General features: G+C 47.4%; 1 protein-coding gene across 1 annotated transcript in view; it reads right to left on the bottom strand.

The window, feature by feature from the left end:
- UST (uronyl 2-sulfotransferase) overlaps window positions 1-20,103 on the bottom strand; it is a 911,106-nt gene that overhangs the window by 219,724 nt on the left and 671,279 nt on the right. Inside the window, exon 5 of the mRNA XM_086927463.1 lies at window positions 19,697-19,850. Within this exon, the coding sequence (XP_086783589.1) occupies window positions 19,697-19,850 (154 nt within the window). The remainder of the gene's footprint in view (window positions 1-19,696; window positions 19,851-20,103) is intronic.

The following is a 20,103-nucleotide window of genomic DNA, read 5'->3' as shown; positions in this document are numbered from 1 at the left end:
AAGCAAAGCTACAATGAACTCTGAAGGAACTTGAACAGGTGCAGGACGTTTCTGAAGACATCTGGCTATCACTGTAAGAGCCTCTTGTTGTGGAATGCATGTGTAGAGGGAGACTACATCACATGTGGCTAGTCTTTGGTTCAACGGATCATAAGGTATACTTGCAACGATGTTAATAGTGTGCATAGTGTCTCGAAGATATGACGGAGTGGACTCAGCAAGTGGTTTGAGGAAAAAGTCAATATATTTCCCCAATGGTTCCAGTATGGAGCCGCAGCCTGAAACAATTGGGCGACCCGGAGGGTTTGTCATATTTTTGTGGAGAGGTAGGCGCATTTAGAGATGTTGGGTCTGCCTGAGTGGGCATGTGTGACCACTCGGTCTATGGCAGCTAAGGTTGTTCAAGAGACCCTGGAGCCTGAAAGTGTGGCCCAGGGACCTGCCTTAAAGAGAAGAGGTAGGGGCGTGGGAAACCAGCCCCCATTGTTCCCATAGTCCAGGAGGTGGCAGACCTTGAGGGGGATGCCCTGGAACCTACAGTGGAGCAAGTTTCTGAAATGGGGAACCTACCTGGGCTGACCCATTGGCAGCAAGAAGGGGGTCCCTCCAGAGAGGAATTTTATGAAGAGCAGCAGAAGTGCCCTTCTCTTGTGAGTTTGAAGCAACAGGCCACAACCAGGCAGCAGGTGATCAGTCTGGATCACATTGGATCTACTCAGAGAACGGTTTCCTGTATAGCGAACCTAAGGTTGCAGAGCCTGGGTCAACCCGTGTGCTGGTGGTACCCCAGTGCTTCAGAGCCTTCCTACTGGGTTTGGCTCATGATGTTCCTTTAGCTGGTCATCTGGGGCAGAACAAGAGAGTTGAAAGACTCGTCTCTCACGTTTATCGGCCCCAGATGCGGAAGAGTTCAGATACTCATTGTAGGGCCTGTCAAACTTGCCAGGCAAGTGGGAAAAGTGGGAGGAGGCACAAGGCCCCTCTCCAGCCTTTCCCTGTAGTCAGTACTCCCTTTGAACGGGTGGGCATTGACATTGTGGGGTCATTGGACCCCAAGCCAGCCATGGGCAACAGGTTTATCCTGGTCTTGGTGGACCATGCTACCCGGTACCTGGAAGCCATTCCACTCAGGACAGTGACGGCCCTGTGGTGGGACGTGCACTGATGGGGATCTTCTCCTGTGTGGGGTTCTCCACAGAGGTGGTGTCTCACTGATGTACAAACTTCATTTCTAATTATATGAAGTCTCTGTAGAAGGAGTGTGGTGTTACCTACATGTTCACCACTCTTTATCACCCACAAGGTAATAGGCTAGTTGAAAGATTCAACGGGACCCTCAAAGGCATGACCATGGGTCTTGAGGAACCAATGAGGCGTAAGTGGGACGTCCTCTTGCCATGCCTTCTGTTTGTTTACCGAGAGGTGCCACAAAAGTCTCTAGGGTTCAGCCCCTTTGGGCTTTTGTATGGTCACCCTGTAAGAGGACCTTTGAGTTTGGGCAAGGAAGGCTGGGAGCAATCTCCCAGGAAACCCCCCCAAGATGTATATAGCTACATGCTGGCCTTCAGGAACCAGACTTGGCGTTTCAGAGATCTCGCTCAGGCGAATCTGGAAGCCAGCCAGGAAGAAATAAATCGGTGGTAGGATCAGAATGCCACTCTGATTGAGCTTCAACCTGGACAGAAAGTTTGGGTCATGGCCCATGTGGAGCCTGGTGCGCTCCAAGACAGGTGGACCGGTCCATATGAGGTGGTGAAGCGCAAGAGTGATGTCACTTATCTGGTGAACTTGCAGTCTCCCAGGAAGCCCTTGCGGGTCCTGCATGTTAAATGCCTAAAGCCCCACTTAGAAAGGTCCGAAGTGGGCATGCTCTAGCGACAGATGATGGCATTGAGGAGGAGACAGAGCCTCTTCCTGACCTCCTGTCTGCCATATAGCAAGAGGGGTCAGTGGATGGTGTCAGTCTCTCTGCCACACTGACCCCCAATCAGCAGCAAGATTATCGCCAGCTGTTGTGGCAATTCTCTGATCTGTTTTCCTTGGTTGCTGGTGTCACAGAGTGGTGTGTCCATGATGTGGACACTAGAGACAGCCCTCTGTGAAGCACAAGGCTTACAGATAACTGACAAGGTTAGGGCTTACATTAAGGAGGAAATCTCCAAGAGGTTTACTTTAGGGGTCATTGAGTCCTCAAACAGTCCTTGGGTCTGCCCAGTAGACTTGGTCCCAAAGGCTGCCTTGTCGGGTGCCACACCCAAACTCCGGTTCTGTGTGGACTACAGAGGGCTTAATTCAGTCACCAGGACTGATGCACACCCCATCCCCAGACCTGATGAGCTCATTGATCGGTTAGTGGCTGCACGGTACCTCAGCACATTTGACGTCTGGGTACTGGCAGATTGCCTTGACTGATGGGGCTAAGGAGAGGTCAGCATTCTCCATACCAGATGGGCACTAACAATTCTGGGTTATGCCCTTTGGGATGAAGAATGCACCTGCCAGCTTTCAGGTGTTGGCTGGGCTGGAGGATTTCAGTGCACTCCTCAATAACCCCTGCTCACCCCCTTGGTAGCTTGGCACGAGCAGACAGGCTTATCTCAGAGGCAGTGTGTTAAGCATTTGTGAATATACACAGTAATACAGTGAAAACACTAGAGATGGACACAACACAGGTTTCATATAAATAAGTATTATTTATATAGACTTAAACACAAGACCACAAATGACAAAAATCCACAATACTACACTTAAGACTGCTTTAAAGATGATCAAAGTTACTTAGTTCAAGTTGGTGATAAATGCGACAAAGTTCTCAACAAAGTACCTGGATGCGTAATGCAAAGTGAACAAAAGGATCACAAAAGGGGAGATGCGTCGGGTCCGTGATCCGGGGTAAATGATGCGTCGTGCCTCAATGCTTGCGCAAAGTAGGGGAGGCATCGTAATCCTTATTGGTGCGGAGGTGATGCGTAGATTCTCGGCCTGCAGGCCCGTTGCGGTGCGCAAGATGGCACCTTGATGCGATGATCCAGTTGCGATGCGAGAAGATGGCGCCCTTGATCCGGCGATGTGATGACGATGCGTAGACGCCCTGGCAGCCTTGCGACGACTCTGTACTTGGAGCCACGACAGGCCCTGCGACACACTTATCCGATGATGCAATGGCAACTCTTGTGATGGCGTCACGCTTCTCCGGTGATGCGACAGCAGGCAGCTTCGATGAACACACACTTCCAGGGAGATGCGGTGAAAGCTCGCTTCTCTGGCGATGTGACTAATTCAGCTGCGGCGGCGTCACGCTTCTTCTGGATGCGTCGCGCTTCCAGCTCCAAGCGCCACGCAAATGTCTGGAGTAGAGAATTCTCAGCAAGGAAATTCAGAGGGGAGTTGGAGATTAAGTCTTTTGTCCCTGAGACTTTAGCAGGAGGCAAGCACAGTTCAAGCCCTTGAATACTTGGGATCAGGGTCCCGATATTTATACCCCCAAATCCTTTGTTCTCTGAAGGCAGAGATGCCTCTGCTAGTCCAAACCAGTTCCTGAGCACTTTGTTTCCATGACTCTCTTTATCCTTTCACTGTGCAGGGCTGAGACATCAGCCGCCCCACAGGAGGTGGAGCCAGCACAGGGGAGGGAAGATACAGCTCTGGAGCACTCTGTTGACATGATTCCTTCTCTCCTTCCACAGTGTAGGGCAGAGACATCAGACAAGCCACAGGAGGTGGAGCCAGCACTGTAGAGGGAACGCCCAGCCCTATTTAGGCCCCAGGTGCAACTCCTCCCTCCCATCTAGATGCAGATCTATCTATTCACCACTGGGCTGCCCCAGCCTGTCTCCTGGAATCCCCCAGCCCTGTGACTCACAAACCCAGACAAGGAATACACAACCTAGCAGAGGCAGGCCTAGACAGTTAGGCAAGAAAATACCTAGGGCCCAATTCACAGAATGAACTTACTACTTTTGGCATTCACAGAATGCACCTACTACTTTTGGTATTCACAGAATGAACTTACTCATTTCGGTATTCACAGAAGTTAGGACTACTAACTTTAGGACTCCTAAATGCCTTCTGTGAATACCGAAAGTCTTAAAATTACGATTTTTCTCAATTTAGTAGTAGTAAAGTTAGGACTACTAACTTTAGGATGCCTAAATGCCTTCTGTGAATACCGAAAGTCTTAAAATTAGGATTTTTCTCAATTTAGTAGTAGTAAAGTTAGGACTACTAACTTTAGGACGCCTAAATGCCTTTTGTGAATACCGAAAGTCTTAAAATTAGGATTTTTCTCAATTTAGTAGTAGTAAAGGTAGGACTACTAACTTTAGGACGCCTAAATGCCTTCTGTGAATACCGAAAGTCTTAAAATTCGGATTTTTCTCAATTTAGTAGTAGTAAAGTTAGGACTACTAACTTTAGGATGCCTAAATGCCTTCTGTGAATACCGAAAGTCTTAAAATTACGATTTTTCTCAATTTAGTAGTAGTAAAGTTAGTTGTCCTATTTAACATAGGGGGCGCTTGCACTGCGGCATTTAATAGTAGTGGCACAGAACCCAAAGCATAAAACCAGCTAAAACATATCAAAACAGAGGAGGCAATCCGTCAAAATGGACAGGAGACTCACGCCATTGATGCCAGGTCTAACACGGGACTAACCACGTTAAGTTGTATGAAAGAGACATCATGGTGTCTGACATCACTGCACGTGACATTGCATGTGGCATCACAGGAAGTAGCATCACAACCCATGATCTCACTGGAAGTGACATCACAAGAAATTACATCAGATATTAAGACTTCACACATACGATTAGCAGGTCTACCGTTTATACAATTGAGAGCAATATAATATTGAACAAATTAGATTTTGTTTTGGGTTGTGTCCAAAAAATTGACGCAGCCTGGCACAAAATCTATACCTCAACTTATCCATTTATGTTTTTTAAACTCTGCCACTAAGAAATTATTACAAGGAGAAACAGGTAAAGATGTTCTGCTTAATTGGTTGCAAAGTCTGCATTTTAAAATATTTTATAATTAAAGCACCTGCTGCAGAGATCTTTTTGCACCCAGTAAAACTCAGGGATTAATATTATTGCTAAAAGAACTCAGGATGTTAAAGCAGTTGCAGGATAGATCTGTGTTTTGTCTAGTGACAGTTTTGAATCAAAGTAGCATAGAGGGTTAACATTTCTCCAGCAAAGCACATCATGTAACATGCACATTAAATGTTCTTATTTTGTGTAGATAGGTAAGTGGGTCACTGCTTTTAACACAGAGATTCTTTTGTTACTTGCAGCTCATAAATTGTAATTCTTCTAATGTAGCACATTGGGCTATGAAGGACATGTGACTCCAACACCTTGTAACCCTTACTGTCTTAAGTGACACACCCTGTATATTGATTTAAATGAATATTTGTCAATGTATAATGTGTACATGTGAGAGCTATAAAAAAAAAAACAATACAGTGGTATTTAACCCCTCCCATGCTGGTGACGAACCCCAGCCGTCACGTCCCGCGGTGGGCGTGTGCTGATGACGACTGGGGTTCGTCACGGCCCCGCCCTGTTGTTTTGTTTACCGCACAGCGGTAAAATCGCGGCCGCAGCGAAAGGGTTAAATTGTTATTTATGTAAATACTAACATATATCAACACAACTGGCTTTCTTAGAGTTCATGAATATCTCTTATATACAGGGAATGAACAAATTCAAAAGCATGCCTCTCTTAAGTACTTTTGGTTAATAACAAGCTGTGTGTTTTGTTTCCCCTCCATTGCATTTGCATCTAGGTATGAGGCTCTGGATAGCTCCAACCCCAAAGACAAAACCAAAAGAAGCCACTGTGTTCCCTTAAATTTGCTCTTGTTTAAGCTCCTGCTAGACTTTAAAGTAACAAATCCCCAGCACATTGCTGCGCGGAAGGAAATCAGACAATGTGCAGGTGCAGCTTAATGTGTCCCGGCGTCTGAAAACTACAACTAGATGAGTTCAGCATATGTCAGTGGGGCCCAATTTCTTTGCAGGGAAGACGGTGTCCACCCTGTGCATAGAGTGGGTAGATGCTGTCTACCTGCATGTACCCCTGACTGGTGCCCTGGGGATTAGTGTGCACTGTCTAGCATTGGATTTATATTGGAAGTATACCCCTTCAGTACAAATTCCACATACCCTAACCAAAAAAAAGGCCTATGCTTAAACTTGTATGGTTCTCACACGTTGGATGTAGGAGAAAGTACCATATTTCCCCTTATTTTCACCGGCTTCAGGTAGGCAGTAGTTTTTGACCCAAAGTTCAGTCTTGCTATCTTAGTAGACCAGGCTTTGTGTAAAAACCGAAGGGTGTCTGTGCTCATCCAGCCCAGTAAACAGGGACGGTCTGGCCATAGAGTTCACAGAACATTTCCCTGCTGAGCCGTTAGGGTGGCGGCTGGGTTTGGACCCCTGGGAAGCCAGTTTTGCTACTGGCGGCCGGTTTTGCAGCATCGCTGCAATATCGGCCCCTGTAATAAAATCAGCCGCAGTGTTTTCCACGCGCACCCTCCCCCCACATGGCCAAATCGACTCAATTGCCAGGGCCAGTTTGCATTAACAGTCCAGCCTTGCCAGTAAAGTCCCCTTGACTCAAAACAGCGCAAAAATAATGTTGCTTAATGTAAGGTATTTACAACAAGGGGTGGTGAGGGACAGAGTCTCTGAATTAAGCACAAAGCTCTCACCCAGTCAAGAGATCAGGGCTAGATCCAACACCGTTTTTTAGCTCACTGCACCATCCCAGTTTCAGAACCCGGCTGTATGCAAATTAGTCTGTTCCTGTCCCGGTGCATGATGGGAACAGGGCAAACCAAACTACAAAAGCCAATTCTTACACTGGGAAGGAAACAAGCTCCCGGGGACCGGTTTCTGGCATTACAGCCGTCTTCGGCCCGGTTTGCTTGAATCCTGATGGTGCAATGAGCAAGGGTCTCACATCTGAGAATACCCTTCCACGCTTAGGGTGGACAAAAATATTTACAACAAGGGGTGGTGAGGGACAGAGTCTCTGAATTAAGCAGAAAGCTCTCACCCAGTCAAGAGATCAGGGTTAGATCCAACACCGTTTTTTAGCTCACTGCACCATCCCAGTTTCAGAACCCGGCTGTATGCAAATTAGTCTGTTCCTGTCCCAGTGCATGATGGGAACAGGGCAAACCAAACTACAAAAGCCAATTCTTACACTGGGAAGGAAACAAGCTCCCGGGGACCGGTTTCTGGCATTACAGCCCTCTTCGGCCCGGTTTGCTTGAATCCTGATGGTGCAATGAGCAAGGGTCTCACATCTGAGAATACCCTTCCACGCTTAGGGTGGACAAAAATATTTACAACAAGGGGTGGTGAGGGACAGAGTCTCTGAATTAAGCAGAAAGCTCTCACCCAGTCAAGAGATCAGGGCTAGATCCAACACCGTTTTTTAGCTCACTGCACCATCCCAGTTTCAGAACCCGGCTGTATGCAAATTAGTCTGTTCCTGTCCCAGTGCATGATGGGAACAGGGCAAACCAAACTACAAAAGCCAATTCTTACACTGGGAAGGAAACAAGCACCCGGGGACCGGTTTCTGGCATTACAGCCGTCTTCGGCCCGGTTTGCTTGAATCCTGATGGTGCAGTGAGCAAGGGTCTCACATCTGAGAATACCCTTCCACGCTTAGGGTGGACAAAAATATTTACAACAAGGGGTGGTGAGGGACAGAGTCTCTGAATTAAGCAGAAAGCTCTCACCCAGTCAAGAGATCAGGGCTAGATCCAACACCGTTTTTTAGCTCACTGCACCATCCCAGTTTCAGAACCCGGCTGTATGCAAATTAGTCTGTTCGTGTCCCAGTGCATGATGGGAACAGGGCAAACCAAACTACAAAAGCCAATTCTTACACTGGGAAGGAAACAAGCTCCCGGGGACCGGTTTCTGGCATTACAGCCGTCTTCGGCCCGGTTTGCTTGAATCCCGATGGTGCAATGAGCAAGGGTCTCACATCTGAGAATACCCTTCCACGCTTAGGGTGGACAAAAATATTTACAACAAGGGGTGGTGAGGGACAGAGTCTCTGAATTAAGCAGAAAGCTCTCACCCAGTCAAGGGATCAGGGCTAGATACAACACCGTTTTTTAGCTCACTGCACCATCCCAGTTTCAGAACCCGGCTGTATGCAAATTAGTCTGTTCCTGTCCCAGTGCATGATGGGAACAGGGCAAACCAAACTACAAAAGCCAATTCTTACACTGGGAAGGAAACAAGCTCCCGGGGACCGGTTTCTGGCATTACAGCCGTCTTCGGCCCGGTTTGCTTGAATCCCGATGGTGCAATGAGCAAGGGTCTCACATCTGAGAATACCCTTCCACGCTTAGGGTGGACAAAAATATTTACAACAAGGGGTGGTGAGGGACAGAGTCTCTGAATTAAGCAGAAAGCTCTCACCCAGTCAAGAGATCAGGGCTAGATCCAACACCGTTTTTTAGCTCACTGCACCATCCCAGTTTCAGAACCCAGCTGTATGCAAATTAGTCTGTTCCTGTCCCAGTGCATGATGGGAACAGGGCAAACCAAACTACAAAAGCCAATTCTTACACTGGGAAGGAAACAAGCTCCCGGGGACCGGTTTCTGGCATTACAGCCGACTTCGGCCCGGTTTGCTTGAATCCTGATGGTGCAATGAGCAAGGGTCTCACATCTGAGAATACCCTTCCACGCTTAGGGTGGACAAAAATATTTACAACAAGGGGTGGTGAGGGACAGAGTCTCTGAATTAAGCAGAAAGCTCTCACCCAGTCAAGAGATCAGGGCTAGATCCAACACCGTTTTTTAGCTCACTGCACCATCCCAGTTTCAGAACCCGGCTGTATGCAAATTAGTCTGTTCCTGTCCCAGTGCATGATGGGAACAGGGCAAACCAAACTACAAAAGCCAATTCTTACACTGGGAAGGAAACAAGCTCCCGGGGACCGGTTTCTGGCATTACAGCCGTCTTCGGCCCGGTTTGCTTGAATCCTGATGGTGCAATGAGCAAGGGTCTCACAACTGAGAATACCCTTCCACGCTTAGGGTGGACAAAAATATTTACAACAAGGGGTGGTGAGGGACAGAGTCTCTGAATTAAGCAGAAAGCTCTCACCCAGTCAAGAGATCAGGGCTAGATCCAACACCGTTTTTTAGCTCACTGCACCATCCCAGTTTCAGAACCCGGCTGTATGCAAATTAGTCTGTTCCTGTCCCATGCATGATGGGAACAGGGCAAACCAAACTACAAAAGCCAATTCTTACACTGGGAAGGAAACAAGCTCCCGGGGACCGGTTTCTGGCATTACAGCCGTCTTCGGCCCGGTTTGCTTGAATCCTGATGGTGCAATGAGCAAGGGTCTCACATCTGAGAATACCCTTCCACGCTTAGGGTGGACAAAAATATTTACAACAAGGGGTGGTGAGGGACAGAGTCTCTGAATTAAGCAGAAAGCTCTCACCCAGTCAAGAGATCAGGGCTAGATCCAACACCGTTTTTAGCTCACTGCACCATCCCAGTTTCAGAACCCGGCTGTATGCAAATTAGTCTGTTCCTGTCCCAGTGCATGATGGGAACAGGGCAAACCAAACTACAAAAGCCTATTCTTACACTGGGAAGGAAACAAGCTCCCGGGGACCGGTTTCTGGCATTACAGCTGTCTTCGGCCCGGTTTGCTTGAATCCTGATGGTGCAATGAGCAAGGGTCTCACATCTGAGAATACCCTTCCACGCTTAGGGTGGACAAAAATATTTACAACAAGGGGTGGTGAGGGACAGAGTCTCTGAATTAAGCAGAAAGCTCTCACCCAGTCAAGAGATCAGGGCTAGATCCAACACCGTTTTTTAGCTCACTGCACCATCCCAGTTTCAGAACCCGGCTGTATGCAAATGAGTCTGTTCCTGTCCCAGTGCATGATGGGAACAGGGCAAACCAAACTACAAAAGCCAATTCTTACACTGGGAAGGAAACAAGCTCCGGGGGACCGGTTTCTGGCATTACAGCCGTCTTCGGCCCGGTTTGCTTGAATCCTGATGGTGCAATGAGCAAGGGTCTCACATCTGAGAATACCCTTCCACGCTTAGGGTGGACAAAAATATTTACAACAAGGGGTGGTGAGGGACAGAGTCTCTGAATTAAGCAGAAAGCTCTCACCCAGTCAAGAGATCAGGGCTAGATCCAACACCGTTTTTTAGCTCACTGCACCATCCCAGTTTCAGAACCCGGCTGTATGCAAATTAGTCTGTTCCTGTCCCAGTGCATGATGGGAACAGGGCAAACCAAACTACAAAAGCCAATTCTTACACTGGGAAGGAAACAAGCTCCCGGGGACCGGTTTCTGGCATTACAGCCGTCTTCGGCCCGGTTTGCTTGAATCCTGATGGTGCAATGAGCAAGGGTCTCACATCTGAGAATACCCTTCCACGCTTAGGGTGGACAAAAATATTTACAACAAGGGGTGGTGAGGGACAGAGTCTCTGAATTAAGCAGAAAGCTCTCACCCAGTCAAGAGATCAGGGCTAGATCCAACACCGTTTTTTAGCTCACTGCACCATCCCAGTTTCAGAACCCGGCTGTATGCAAATTAGTCTGTTCCTGTCCCAGTGCATGATGGGAACAGGGCAAACCAAACTACAAAAGCCAATTCTTACACTGGGAAGGAAACAAGCTCCCGGGGACCGGTTTCTGGCATTACAGCCTTCTTCGGCCCGGTTTGCTTGAATCCTGATGGTGCAATGAGCAAGGGTCTCACATCTGAGAATACCCTTCCACGCTTAGTGTGGACAAAAATATTTACAACAAGGGGTGGTGAGGGACAGAGTCTCTGAATTAAGCAGAAAGCTCTCACCCAGTCAAGAGATCAGGGCTAGATCCAACACCGTTTTTTAGCTCACTGCACCATCCCAGTTTCAGAACCCGGCTGTATGCAAATTAGTCTGTTCCTGTCCCAGTGCATGATGGGAACAGGGCAAACCAAACTACAAAAGCCAATTCTTACACTGGGAAGGAAACAAGCTCCCGGGGACCGGTTTCTGGCATTACAGCCGTCTTCTGCCCGGTTTGCTTGAATCCTGATGGTGCAATGAGCAAGGGTCTCACATCTGAGAATACCCTTCCACGCTTAGGGTGGACAAAAATATTTACAACAAGGGGTGGTGAGGGACAGAGTCTCTGAATTAAGCAGAAAGCTCTCACCCAGTCAAGAGATCAGGGCTAGATCCAACACCGTTTTTTAGCTCACTGCACCATCCCAGTTTCAGAACCCGGCTATATGCAAATTAGTCTGTTCCTGTCCCAGTGCATGATGGGAACAGGGCAAACCAAACTACAAAAGCCAATTCTTACACTGGGAAGGAAACAAGCTCCCGGGGACCGGTTTCTGGCATTACAGCCGTCTTCGGCCCGGTTTGCTTGAATCCTGATGGTGCAATGAGCAAGGGTCTCACATCTGAGAATACCCTTCCACGCTTAGGGTGGACAAAAATATTTACAACAAGGGGTGGTGAGGGACAGAGTCTCTGAATTAAGCAGAAAGCTCTCACCCAGTCAAGAGATCAGGGCTAGATCCAACACCGTTTTTTAGCTCACTGCACCATCCCAGTTTCAGAACCCGGCTGTATGCAAATTAGTCTGTTCCTGTCCCAGTGCATGATGGGAACAGGGCAAACCAAACTACAAAAGCCAATTCTTACACTGGGAAGGAAACGAGCTCCCGGGGACCGGTTTCTGGCATTACAGCCGTCTTCGGCCCGGTTTGCTTGAATCCTGATGGTGCAATGAGCAAGGGTCTCACATCTGAGAATACCCTTCCACGCTTAGGGTGGACAAAAATATTTACAACAAGGGGTGGTGAGGGACAGAGTCTCTGAATTAAGCAGAAAGCTCTCACCCAGTCAAGAGATCAGGGCTAGATCCAACACCGTTTTTTAGCTCACTGCACCATCCCAGTTTCAGAACCCGGCTGTATGCAAATTAGTCTGTTCCTGTCCCAGTGCATGATGGGAACAGGGCAAACCAAACTACAAAAGCCAATTCTTACACTGGGAAGGAAACAAGCTCCCGGGGACCGGTTTCTGGCATTACAGCCGTCTTCTGCCCGGTTTGCTTGAATCCTGATGGTGCAATGAGCAAGGGTCTCACATCTGAGAATACCCTTCCATGCTTAGGGTGGACAAAAATATTTACAACAAGGGGTGGTGAGGGACAGAGTCTCTGAATTAAGCAGAAAGCTCTCACCCAGTCAAGAGATCAGGGCTAGATCCAACACCGTTTTTTAGCTCACTGCACCATCCCAGTTTCAGAACCCGGCTGTATGCAAATTAGTCTGTTCCTGTCCCAGTGCATGATGGGAACAGGGCAAACCAAACTACAAAAGCCAATTCTTACACTGGGAAGGAAACAAGCTCCCGGGGACCGGTTTCTGGCATTACAGCCGTCTTCGGCCCGGTTTGCTTGAATCCTGATGGTGCAATGAGCAAGGGTCTCACATCTGAGAATACCCTTCCACGCTTAGGGTGGACAAAAATATTTACAACAAGGGGTGGTGAGGGACAGAGTCTCTGAATTAAGCAGAAAGCTCTCACCCAGTCAAGAGATCAGGGCTAGATCCAACACCGTTTTTTAGCTCACTGCACCATCCCAGTTTCAGAACCCGGCTGTATGCAAATTAGTCTGTTCCTGTCCCAGTGCATGATGGGAACAGGGCAAACCAAACTACAAAAGCCAATTCTTACACTGGGAAGGAAACGAGCTCCCGGGGACCGGTTTCTGGCATTACAGCCGTCTTCGGCCCGGTTTGCTTGAATCCTGATGGTGCAATGAGCAAGGGTCTCACATCTGAGAATACCCTTCCACGCTTAGGGTGGACAAAAATATTTACAACAAGGGGTGGTGAGGGACAGAGTCTCTGAATTAAGCAGAAAGCTCTCACCCAGTCAAGAGATCAGGGCTAGATCCAACACCGTTTTTTAGCTCACTGCACCATCCCAGTTTCAGAACCCGGCTGTATGCAAATTAGTCTGTTCCTGTCCCAGTGCATGATGGGAACAGGGCAAACCAAACTACAAAAGCCAATTCTTACACTGGGAAGGAAACAAGCTCCCGGGGACCGGTTTCTGGCATTACAGCCGTCTTCTGCCCGGTTTGCTTGAATCCTGATGGTGCAATGAGCAAGGGTCTCACATCTGAGAATACCCTTCCATGCTTAGGGTGGACAAAAATATTTACAACAAGGGGTGGTGAGGGACAGAGTCTCTGAATTAAGCAGAAAGCTCTCACCCAGTCAAGAGATCAGGGCTAGATCCAACACCGTTTTTTAGCTCACTGCACCATCCCAGTTTCAGAACCCGGCTGTATGCAAATTAGTCTGTTCCTGTCCCAGTGCATGATGGGAACAGGGCAAACCAAACTACAAAAGCCAATTCTTACACTGGGAAGGAAACAAGCTCCCGGGGACCGGTTTCTGGCATTACAGCCGTCTTCGGCCCGGTTTGCTTGAATCCTGATGGTGCAATGAGCAAGGGTTTTCTAAATCGTTTTTGGCCACTATAGGTGTGGCAGGGTATACTCAGACATGAGTCCCTTTCTCACTGCTCCATCAGGATTCAAGCAAGCCGGGCCGAAGACGGCTGAAATGCCAGAAACCGGTCCCCGGTAGCTTGTCTCCTTTCTGGTGAAGAATTGGCTTGGTAGTTTAGTCTGCCCTGTTCCCATGATGCACTGGGCCAGGGACAGACTGATTTGCATATAGCCAGGTTCTGAGCTGGGATGGGGCAGTGAGATAAATAACGGTGATGGATCAAGCCCTGATCTTTGGACTGGGTAAGAATGGTCTGCTTAATTCAGACACTCTGTTCATCACCACCCCCTTTTCTAAATCGCTTAATGTAAGGTAAGCATTTCCAGCACCACACACCAGCATCTCACGTTCATAGCTGGAGCACAGCGGCTTGCCACTTTGTGAAAGTGGCCAATGAAGTAACACATTAATGCTTTTTCCATAACCAGAGATCGCAATATGGTAAACATAAATACTTTGCATTAGAACACACACAAAGCACCTGACTTAACCCCTTCGCTGCGCTGGCTATTCTGCCGCAGCGCTAAGTGGGAGGCGGGGCCGCGCGGCGCTACCGTGCTCGTGACGGAACCGCTCCCTCACGGCCTGCGGGTGAGCTGTGCTTGTGACGGAACGGTTCCGTCACGGCCCCGCCCGCTCTTTAGAACGTCACCGCAGGCGCGGAATTCGTACTGGGCAGGCGCGGCGAGCGGGCCGTGACGGAACCGTTCCATCACCAGCACAGCCCACCCGAGGCTTGTGACGGAACGGTTCCATCACCAGCATGGGAGGGGTTAAAGCATGTTTGCCTACGCTACAACGAAGCAAGGGATGCTCTCCTTATCTCTCACCACACCACTTTCCCTGTACCATTCACATAGGCTGGCGTCATTTTTAAAAATGTTAGTAAACAAAACACCAAATCTCACTAATACTGCAGGTACAACATTCTCCACAGCAAATAGTTCAGGGCGGAGATGGGTAACAATTACGATCCTTTTGCTCCATTTGTCTTATAATCAGAATTAAAACTAGATTTTTAATATATATTTTACTAAAAGCTTAGCTTTTAATTTATCCCTTTTTATTTGGCCACACAGTTAAAACAAAAAAAACAGTTGTAAGGAAAGATGCCTCCGCTGAAGCAGCGAATAACTCGCATTATGAAATGTATTTAAGTGCCAATAAGTATCCGAAGCACACAGAAACGTGAGGGTTCAGGGGTAAAATCAAGGAGCGCGAGGCAAGGGAGCCTGACCCGCTGGTTCTTTTGCAGCACTTCCTGTTAACAAGGTGGTTAGCAGTCTAATTAAAACCTACTAAATACAGAAATGATTTTTATCAGCAAGCCAAATTTCATATTTCTGCTCAAATCAAAGATGACAACCACCAATTACGTAGTTATATTAAAAAAGTATGGCGTGCGGGCCATCACTTGATGCTTTATTTCTGCATTTTTCCTATATTATGTTAACTTTCCTCATACTTTTCCCGGTGCTCTGCCTATTTCTTTGAAGGCAATAAATGTTGACAGTTTGAAATGGAGCCAATAACAGCATTCAAATATGCAGTCAAATACCCTATAAATAATTTATTCTCCCGGATTTTTCAAGCAAGGAAGAGCTTTGTGCAGCAGCAGAACATGGCTTGACAGCACCTCAAGAATACATTAAGCATACAGATTTTTGTGAGCGTGTCAGTGATTTCGGATTTTAGAAGCATAACCCTGAATCGTAATGGTCATGCGTGACTTTCTGGCAGCATAAATATCAAAAGGCAACAATGTATATTTGAACCAAATAATTTATATAACAGTGGTGGTGAACAATCTTGGAATAGGGGGCCAGCCATGTAGGCCTGTCTCACCGCCCATGTAGATCATGGGAGCAAAATAATGTTTGAGCAGTCAGTGAACGTGCCCCACTGCTCTGATATTGAGGAGGGTGGTCCTTGGGCCATATTTTGTAATGCAGCCAAAAGTGTGTGCGTCCTTGTGTTTTTTTTGTTTTTGTTTTACCTGGCGCGGCAGCACAGATAACAGTGGTGGGGCGAGGGGGAGTTGACAGATGATGGGATAGGGAAAGTAAAATAAATAAAAGCACTTACCTTGCACTCGCCGCGTCACCGACTCGGTGATGCAGCGAGCACAAAGTAAGTGGTTTTATTTATTTACTAGCAGCCCGTCCCGACCTTGTCCAGGAGCAACAGGCTTTCCCAACCCCTGCCCGCCCCGACATTGTCCAGCAGCCCGGGCTCCCGCCCGTCCCGACCCCCGCCTGCCTCGACCCCCGCCTGCCCGACCTCAGCCGCCGCTCCTCCCGCCTGTCCGCTGCTGATATACTGTTTTCAATATGTCTGTTCTTCTTTGCAGAGGTGTACAGCTGACCAATCCGTTCTACAGAGTGTACATTGGCTGGGAAAGCTTACACCATAGCTAATCTTTTTGGCCTAGAGGTGTGTTAATGATTGCTGTTTCACTATAAAAATGCGGGATCATTGTCTTTTCTCCTGCAGCCCGGGCCCCCGCCCAGCCCGTCCCCCGCCTGCCCCGACATGGGTCCCCTTATCACAGCCGCCGCTCCTCCCGCCTGTCCGCTGCTCGCACCGCCGCTGGCCTGTCCGCTGCTCCTCACGTCACCGCTCCTCCCCCGAGCCATGTCTGCCGCTCCCTTACCTCAGCCGCCACTCCTCCAGCCTGTCCGCTGCTTGCAACGCCGCTGGCCTGTCCGCTGCTCCTCACATCACCGCTCCTCCCCCGCGCCATGTCCGCCGCTTCTCATCGCGCTTCTGGACGCCGCTCCTCCCCGCGCTCCTGACGTGAACACGCATGTCGCGGCCGGCGCTACTTCGGAGGGACTACTTTTTATTTTAAAGTACATTTTTTAAATAACGTTTTGTTTTAAAATTTATATAGCCTATACCCATCTACACACCCTGACGATTCCAACGGTGTATCAGGTGTGTGGATTGGCGCTGTGGTTCCCGAGTTTACCCGCCTCAAAGGCTGGAAGTTCTTCCTTTATTATAGTAGTATAGATTTATTTATTTTACCTTCCCTATACCGTCGTCTATCAACTTCCCCCAGCCCGTCCCACCACGCTCCGGCTCTAGCGTTGTTACCTGTGCCGGCCACAACTGTTTTTTACCCCTTTTTTACCCCTTCTGTAATATGCAACATGTGGGTGCAACATTTCCTTCCCAGAAGGCGGCCCCTCATTTTCCCGGGATATTGTCCTATGGAAATGATGGAATGCCTTTGCTCCTATTCAAATAGGACCTCATTTATGAAAAGTGACGCATCGTTGCATGAAAACAGCGATGCGTCACTTTTCATTGCGCCCTCCTTGCAATACCAATGATGTGTCATATTTACAGTATGACGCATCATGTCGCAAGGAGTTACAGATACGTCAGTATTTCTGACGTATCTGTAGGCGCAAAAGTGACGCATTGCTGGAGGGTGTCACAAAAGTGACGCAACTCCAGCAATGTGTCGTTTCCCATGGGGTGAGCCCCATGTGAAAGGGCTTGCGTCAGACTTACGCCTGCTGTGAGGCAGGCGTAATATTTTGACACATTTGGGTCCTAGAAGTGGCGCAGTGAAATCTCATAGATTTTACTGCGTCACTTCCATGACCCTTTCTTGCGTCAATACGCCCCCCTTGCATACATTATACCTGGCGCAGGGGTTTACATAGTGACGCATCTACCTAGATGCGTCACTTTGTAACTATGGCGCAACAAGGCGCATTTTTTACACCACTGGTGCGTCACAAAAAGTGACTCACCGGCGGCATAAAAGTGATGCGCAGCCTCATACATGAGGCACCCATTCTTTTAAATTTGTAGGGGCAAATAGGCTATAGGGAGGCACGGTGATTGACATACAATATGGCTTACAGTCAGTGCAACCCAGAGGGTGCTCTTGGGAGAAGACACCGGGAATGTAGGGAACCCTCTAGGCATTCAGCCAGAGGCAGGTGCAATCCCTGACCCTTCAGCAAAGAGCTGTGGTGCCTCTGCATTGAAAGTCATATCAGAGGTTTTAACCCGCTAGTCCACTTTAAATGTTGTGCTGTCCCCCAGTGCTTGTTGTTTATTTCTGTTCTGGTCACAGCACAGTTTGTATGTCTGCCATCACACATTGTCTTTGCATCATTTTAAATAATGCTGCCCCATATCTTCCGAGCAGAGTATGTTACTTCATAGCCTCCCTCTTCCACAGCCATGGATACCCCAACATCCCTTAAGTGCTGATGGTGATTCAACACCTGCAGACCTTGAATATGTAGCTGAAAGTTTGCAAGAGGCATTTTGCCTCAACAACTGAGATTCTGGGGCCATATTATCCAGAACGTCGATAAAATTATCGCCGCTTTAGCGGCAGGAAACTGCAGCTAAAGCGGCGATAATGGGCTTGATAATATGCCCTTGTGAATTCCCATAGCAGCCCAGGTTAACACCAGAACCTGGGCTGCTATGGGAATTCACAAGAGCATATTATAATGCTGCATGATTGAATGCTCCTAGGGTTAAAATGTACTCTTAGGAGCCCTCTCCTTTCCATTTGAAGCTTAGGGCACGTGCATACAAAACAAACCAAAGCTTGGGTGCCTGTCCCACTTAGACAGCACATATTGGGACAGTGTGGGCAGATGATCAAGCTTCATGAATGTTTCCTTTAAATAGGGAGCCCACCCTGCAAAACAAGGAAAGGGGCGGATTGAAAATATTACAATTGTTTATTATTGTCCACCCATGGGATCTGTTTGCCAGCTCGGCTTTGTCTCCCACTGCAGAGAGCCTGTTCATTGAGCAATTGATTAACTTTATAAAAGCAGTGGGGGTATAAGTAAGGTCCAAGAGGGAGCGGGCACCCAAGGTATCGGTGGCAGAATCTAAATATCGTCTTGCTGGAGCTATGCCGTTTCATGATATTTCCACCCACAAGGATTTATTTAGAGTTTTGACAGATGTGGACTTCAGATTGTTTCAGGTCTTAAGGTAAGCCCCCTTTCCGGCAATTGATTGTTTAGCCAGCCAAACTTCAACCGGATTTGGGCAGGTGATGCATTGGCTGTTAGATACTCACCTGTATATTCGTGATGTGATTATGTCAAGGGCTGCGGCATCTCGCCCACAGTTAGCTTCACTGCCATATGTTAAGCTAGGGCACAGCTTAATGCAATAAACGTGAGCAGCGGTACCAGGCTTGGACCAACCATAGTCCTCTTTAAAGCCTTTACGTTGTAGCTCCTGCTTATGAGAAAGGAAGGTCCCCTCATTGTCAAATAAGACACCCAGGGGCATATTATGAAGACAGGCGATAAAATTATCGCCGTTGTAGCGGCAGAAAACTGCCACTAAAACGGCGGTAATGGGCTTGATAATATGCTCTATGGAATTCCAATTGAAGGCCATGTTAGATGTCCTTCACATCTAACATGGGCTTCAATTGGAATTTCATAGAGCATATTATCAAGCCCATTATCGCCGTTTTAGCAGCAGTTTTCTAAAACGGCAATAATTGTATCGCCTGTCTTGATAATATGCCCCACATGTATTTACTCAAAAGTTTAAGTTGACCTTTGTGAATCAAGCCCTAAGTAGGTATCCTAGATGGCTGGTGAATTAAAAAACAATCACTGGCATTTGTTGACAAAAATAGAGCTTAGAGCAAAAAAAGATAAAACAATATGCTAGATTCTTGCATATTGCTTCATCTTTTAGAAATGAAATCAAGTATTGAAAAGCTCCAACTGTTCCAGTGAAATTAAAATTCCGATTTTTTGTTTTTCCTTTGCTAATTAATTAAATATAATACGTTGCAATGTGTGTTTTTGTTTGGGGTACACTTGTTTCTAAATGTTAGTGTATTTCTTTCAAATTCAAATTGTAGAATACGCTTAGCAGGGGGTGTCCGGTTTCCATTTGTGATTCATTGAGAGGCCACAGAAGTCAGAAGTTTAAGAACCTCTGATGGCTGTTGTAGTGAAGTGGGTCCCTCCTTCTCATGAGACATATGATGACAGGCACCTTTAATAAAAAAAATAGGCTGAATACAATTATTACATGTATTGCCCTGTTCTGTTGTGTTTAACTTACTAGATATCGCTCCTCTTCTTTCATGCCTGGAGTACGAATCATGTGATTCTGCTCTGCCCTCCAGTCCCCAAATCGACGGAAAAAATAGTTTGATAAAAATCTGTTCACAGGATCTCTGATTATATTGATGTACACAGGCTGTTCTGCTCCGAACCTGGCAAGGGATAAAAGGGAACAAAACGTGTTATTTGTTTGCCATCAGATTTTGCAATCAACAAATTAGACTTTTATATGACCTTAAATTATGCAATGCTGAGAATGATTTTTTTCAAATGCCAAAACTGCTTAAAGATAACAATCTAGCTCTATTATGAGGCAATGTAAAGCAAGACAACAATAAAAGCAATAACAAGGAATTAAAAGGGTTTTAAATAAGGAGGTGGTCATTCAGTGAGCTTAAGTTTCTA

The sequence above is a fragment of the Lissotriton vulgaris genome, chromosome 6 (genome assembly GCF_964263255.1).
Source record: "Lissotriton vulgaris chromosome 6, aLisVul1.2, whole genome shotgun sequence".
Taxonomy (NCBI): domain Eukaryota; kingdom Metazoa; phylum Chordata; class Amphibia; order Caudata; family Salamandridae; genus Lissotriton; species Lissotriton vulgaris.
The sequence above is the reverse complement of the archived record's forward strand: the minus strand, read 5'-3'. Positions and strand labels throughout refer to the sequence as shown.